At 56.6% G+C, this 5,753-nt stretch overlaps 1 protein-coding gene across 1 annotated transcript in view; it reads left to right on the top strand.

Annotated features, from left to right (window-relative positions):
- CELF6 (CUGBP, Elav-like family member 6) overlaps nucleotides 1-3,292 on the top strand; it is a 6,495-nt gene extending 3,203 nt beyond the window's left edge. The window contains exons 6-11 of the mRNA XM_009895574.1: nucleotides 1-85; nucleotides 385-447; nucleotides 1,343-1,423; nucleotides 1,544-1,687; nucleotides 2,755-2,910; nucleotides 3,171-3,292. Coding sequence (XP_009893876.1) covers nucleotides 1-85; nucleotides 385-447; nucleotides 1,343-1,423; nucleotides 1,544-1,687; nucleotides 2,755-2,882 — 501 coding nt within the window. The 3' untranslated portion in view covers nucleotides 2,883-2,910; nucleotides 3,171-3,292. The remainder of the gene's footprint in view (nucleotides 86-384; nucleotides 448-1,342; nucleotides 1,424-1,543; nucleotides 1,688-2,754; nucleotides 2,911-3,170) is intronic.
- Nucleotides 3,293-5,753: the final 2,461 nt, after the last annotated feature.

Below are 5,753 nucleotides of genomic sequence, written 5' to 3'. Positions count from 1 at the left end.
GCGGTCTCCCGCCGCCCGCCGCCGCAGCCCACCGGGCAGCCCGCCTCCGAGACCATCTACACCAACGGCATCCACCCCTACCCAGGTAACCCTCCTCGCCGACGGCCGGGAGGCCTCCGTCGCGTTTCCCCTGGGGATGGGGATGCTCCGGGGGTGCTCCCCACCCCGGGAACATGCCGGATGAAGCAGCCGTGCGCCGATACCCACCGAAATCCCTCCTCCTCCCATGGCATTGGCGACGCTCTCGGCTCCGGCGAAACGGCAGGGAGCAGCTCTGCCCCTTCGCGGCGGTGCTTGGCCGAGAGCCCTCTCCCGCGGGAACTGCTCATCCCTGGGTTTCTCTTGCTTATTCTCTCTTCCTTCTCCCTTCTTTTCTCTTCCCAGCTCAAAGCCCTACGGTGGCAGATCCCCTCCAGCAAGCCTACGCAGGCATGCAGCACTATGCAGGTCTCAAACTTCGCTTCTCACTTCTCCCCTCTCGCCACTCTTTGCTCCTCACCCTTATTTTTTGGCGGGGGGGTGAATGTCACCTTGGGGTTGAACCACAGGATTGGGACAGCGTGCTTGGGCACGGATTAATGTGGTGAGGATGGGGTGCCATACCCTGGCAGGAGCTCCGGGGCAGCAGTAGGGGTGACACTGATGCAGAGTTCCATCCCCTCGTACCCAGCAACACGGATGCGCTCCTGGCATGGCCCTCCATGCAAATTTTGGATGGAGGAAAGTGAGTTTTAACACCCACTGGGCTGAGATAACTCCGTGGGGGAGAGCTGGTGGTTGGTACACAGGAGAGGGGCAAAGGTTTGGGTGGTGACAGAGAGACGACTCCATGCTGGATCCTGCCGACATGCCGACCTACTGGTAGAGATGGCCATGGAGGCGCCAAAACATAAGTCCTCAGATGTTCATCAGATGGCTGAATCCGATGGCTGGGGAGATGGGATGCGGAGAGAAGGCAGTCAAAGCATCTTACGGAAGTACATCGAGCCCGGCAGTCATTTAATTAGGAGCACTAACTGCGATTTCCAGATTTTCAACAGAAAGTCAAGTTTTGGACCCAAATTGTTTGGTTTTTTTTTTTCAACCAAAAGTGCCAGCTTTCCTCAACCTTGAGGTCATATTACTGCGTCCCTCCTGGGACGGCCATTCCTGCATCCCGGTGTGCCGGGAGACTGGGGCCATGCTGGAAGGGGTGGGAAGGGCTGAGCCAGCAACCCCGGGCCAGGAGAGGCACCTCCATCGAGGGTGGCAGGGGGGGACCTCCCTGTCCCCAGCCCTTCCCAGGGCTGTGGCAGGAGCGGGGTGGGTGCCGGGGTCTCAGCACCACCATTTTCTCTTCCAGCAGCGTATCCCACCGCCTACGCACCCATCAGCCAAGCCTTTCCCCAGCAAGCGCCCATCATCCCGCAGCAGCAGCGAGAAGGTGAGGGGTTGTGGGGGCCATCCCGCCGGGGGGCCGGCGGCTCCTCGCTTCCCCCCCCCAGCCCCGGGGTGACCCCCCGCCTCGCGGCTGACGTGCGGCTGTCCTTTGTGTGTCACCCAGGTCCCGAAGGCTGTAACCTGTTTATTTATCACCTGCCCCAGGAGTTCGGGGATGCGGAGCTCACGCAGATGTTCTTGCCTTTCGGCAATGTCATCTCTGCCAAAGTCTTTGTGGACCGTGCCACCAACCAGAGTAAATGCTTTGGTAAGTCCCGGTGTGCGGGATGTCCCGCTCTTGCTGCTGTCCCAGCTCGGAGGTTTGGCTCTCCCAGATGTCCCAGTTCAGAGGTTTGGCTCTCCCCAGTGATCCCAGCTTGGGGTTCCGGCTCTCCTTGACGTCCCCAGCTCAAGGGTCCTGCTCTCGCCGACATCCCAGGTCAGGGAACTGGCTCGGGCAGCACCGATGGGTGATCAAAGCCACAGGATGGCTGGAGCAACTGTCTGTCTGTCCCAGGGCCAAAGGGCAGGCTTTTTGTCCCACACCGTGCCAGGACAGAAGGACATGCCCTGCTGCTGTCCCCTCTTATGCTGTCCCACATGTCCTCAGCCCGCCAGGGAAGGCTGGTCACCACTTGCCACTGCCATTTTCTGCTCATGTGGCTGAGTGCCACTGCTGCCACCATCATGCTCTGGCCTGCGGACCTGTCACCACAGTGCCCCTATAGCCTGTGTCCCCTTGGTGGCCCTACAAGTCCTGTCATCCTGGTGTCCCCAGACCCTGTTGCCCTGGTGTCTCCACAGACCTGCAGGCCTCGGTGTCCCTACAGACCTCACCTTGGTGTCCCCATAGACGCTGTCACCCCAGTGTCTCTGGAGGCCCCATCACCTCGGTGTCTTTGCAGACCCTGTCACCTGGGTGTTCCTTGAGCCCACAGACCCTGTCACCTTGGTGTCCCTACAGTCCCCATCGCTTTGATAGACCCTTTCACCCCAGTGACCCCACAAATCCCATCACCTTAGTGTCCCTGTGGACCGCTCGTGTCCCTGTGGACCACTCGTCTCCCTGTGGACCTTCTTATGCTGGTGTCCCCACAGACCCTGTCACCTCGATGTCCCTGCAGACCTTGGTGTCCCCAAAGATGCCATCAGCCTGTCACCAGAGCTGCGCCGTTACCCCACCATCCCCCTCTCCCAGCCCCCCAACGTGGGGCTCCACCTGAGGCTACCCGCAGGAGCATCCTGCAGGATTTCCACACCTCGGTTGAAGTAAAGTGGCAACCTGTGATGTTTACGGTGACAAACTCCTCTTGTCACCTCGTCCCTCGCCCCCAGGTTTCGTCAGTTTTGACAATCCGACGAGCGCTCAGGCAGCCATTCAGGCCATGAACGGCTTCCAGATCGGCATGAAGAGGCTAAAAGTCCAGCTAAAGCGGCCGAAAGATGCCAACAGACCCTACTGACCCCTGTTCACCCTGGCCCTGCGGAGAGGTACGGGGGGGAGCAGGGGGGGCCTGGCCCTGCTGCACCCCCTGCGATGCCCGAGGGGACCTGCTGTGGGGCTCGGCTCACCTAAAGCATCGCAGGTGCCGTGGTTTCCCCAAAAATGTCCTCCAGTGCGTGGGGAGGGTCTCTGCGCCCGGGACCATCTGGGTGTGTGTGTTTCAAACTGGGGTTTAGGACCCTCTCCCCATCCCTCCTTCCCTCCGTCCCTCAGGACACGGGGTGACAGCCCCTTCGCTGTTTTGCAGGTCGGGCGTCCCGCGGTGTCTGACGACTTTCCCCTTCCCCAAGTGCAGTATCCAAACCCGTAACTCTCTTTCTTTGCACCACATCCCGGAGGAGGAGGAAGAGGAGGAGGAGGTGATGGAGAAAACAGCGAAGAAGAGAGCCATTCTGGTCGTAGCTTTTCTTTTCGGGGTTTTTTTTTTTTTTGATATTTTTTCCCAAACCTGTCTTGTTTGTTACTTAACGGTAACGAGAGAGCGAGGAAGACAAGGAAGGAGGAGAGCGATGCGGCGCCGGGGCTGAGATTTGCTGCCGGCCGCTTGCCGGGACTCACTGAATCCCTCACCGGGAGAAAGGACAACAGCCCCGGGCAACCGGGATACGATCTACCTTTGTTGTTGGTTTTTTGTTTGTTTGTTTGTTTTTTTTTAAAAAAAAGCACTCATTTGCTGCTACCGATTTCCCAGGAGAAACGAGGAAAGAAGAGGCTCCAAACGGATTCTTAAACCAAAGCCGGTGGGACGGGACCAGCTTCGGGCGCTTCACCTGGAGGATACTTGTTTGGAGAAAGAAAAAGGGCAAGGTTTTCTTTTTCCCCACGTTTGGGGGAAAAAAAAGGAAAAAAAAAAAAAAAGGATCAAAGGATGTTGGACTTATAGAAGATATATATAAATAAGTATATATATATATATATCCCATGGAGCAGGGCGGCGGGACACGCGCTTCCCCCTGCTCGTCACTGGCACAGGGACATAGGATTACTTGTTTCAGAGTCATATCATTCCTTAGAGTTTAGGGACCAAAGGACTATTGCTTTTTTTAAATATATCTATAAATAAATTAATTTAGAAAAAAAAAAAAACAAAAAACAACAAAACACACACACACACAAAAAAAGAAATCAATCAAAAAACGGGAAAGAAGGTGAAAACAAACCCAGACATTCAGAAGGTTGAGAAAAACCTCGGGCGTTAAAGAGCTGCGAGCGGTTCCTAGAGGGTTCCGATCTCGGCCCAGGCGGGGGGAGTGAAGGTGGTCAAAAGAGCCTCTCGGTCGCCTCCGGGAGAGGGTGAAGCGATGCGGTTCTTTGCGTTTTCGGTGGGATTTTTGGTTTGGGTTTTTTGTTTTTTTGTTTTCCAGCCAAAAAAAAAAAAAAAAAAAAAAACCACACAAAAAGAAAAATGTGAGGTTTCGGCAGAAATGAAGCGAAGCGAAATAAACTTATTTTGTCAAAATCGTCACCTTGGTTGATTCTTTGGAGCAATCGCTACCGCCTCCCACCACCCAAATTCCCCCGAGAAGGTGATGCCGGGGGGACCCCTTTCTGACCAGCTCCACCCCAGCTGGGACAAAGCATCCGCTGGGAATTTGGTGAAGCCAGGAGAGGAGCGTGGGCCTCTCTTTTTATTTGTTTGTGTTTTTTTTTTTTCTCCAGGAATTACCATTTTGCAGAGGAATTCACCCCAGCTGCGGAGGGGACCCTGCGCTGTCACCGTTCTTTCCGAGTGATGGGGGAGCTTCTGGAGGACCTTGTTGTGTCCCATGGGATGTCCCTTGATGGCTGCACCCCCAGAGGAGCGACTGTGGTGATTGTGGGAAAGCGGCTTGATTTATTTTCTATTTAAGGGGCGGGGGAAAAAAAAAAAACAACCGCAAACTCCACAAATTAAGGCAAAAAAAATAAATGGGGTGGGTGGTGTGGGGACAGCCACTTGCCTGGTGTCCCCCCTTGCTTGGGTCTGGGTGGCTTTTGGGGACACCGAGTGGGACGAGTGGTGGTGGACAGATGTTGGGGTCCCTCCGTCGCCCCCGAGGGCAGGGGACACCGCGGAGGTGACGCTGAGAGTGTGTCCACTGGTGTGATGAGCCCGTCGGGTCTCAGCTGCTGACTAAACGGGGATATTTTTTAAAGTCAATTCTTAACTTTCTTTATAAATCTTGCTTGAAAACAACGCCTGCATCTCCAGCAGGGCAGCGAAAGGCTGGTTTTGGGGTGCTTATTTTGGTCATTTTCAATCCCTGGGACCCTTCAACCCCTGGCGAGGGATGCGGGACTGGCCGGTGTCCCCAGGCGCCTTTGGACTAATGCCGCAGGAGCTCCTGTCTCTCAAAGGCTGATGTTTTCGGTGCCGTGGCCTCGTGCTGCCGTGACCGACCCGGAGAGCCCCGCGACCGCGGGGAGGCTCGGTGCCCATCCAGCCCCCCGCCACCTCCTGGGGGTCCCCATGCCGAGCACCAGCAGCCTCCGGGGCTGCTCCCGTGGGTTTTCCTGTGGGATTGGGTGTAGCGGGATGCAGCCATGCCGGGCGCCGACTCTCTATCCATGCAGTTACAGGGATTGGCGCGGGCTGAAATAAAGCGCAGTCCCTCGGGGGTCTCCTTCTCGCTTTGCAGGGGAGTCAGTGTGACCCCATGTCCCCCGTGTGGTCCCATCCCCGAGGCACAACCCCTTCTCCGTGCTGTGGTCACTGTTCCGTGGTACGATCCATTTGCCATGGTGTGACGGTGGCAGGATCCCCTCCCTGCGGCCCCAGCCCTTTCCCAAAGCCCCACTGATTCCCCACCACCCTTTTCCCATGGCTTCCTCCCTTCCCCACCATCCCATC

Source organism: Charadrius vociferus, unplaced genomic scaffold, assembly GCF_000708025.1.
Source record: "Charadrius vociferus isolate BGI_N301 unplaced genomic scaffold, ASM70802v2 scaffold132, whole genome shotgun sequence".
In the NCBI taxonomy this organism is placed as follows: Eukaryota; Metazoa; Chordata; class Aves; order Charadriiformes; family Charadriidae; genus Charadrius; species Charadrius vociferus.
This window is presented reverse-complemented; position numbering and strand designations above follow the sequence as displayed.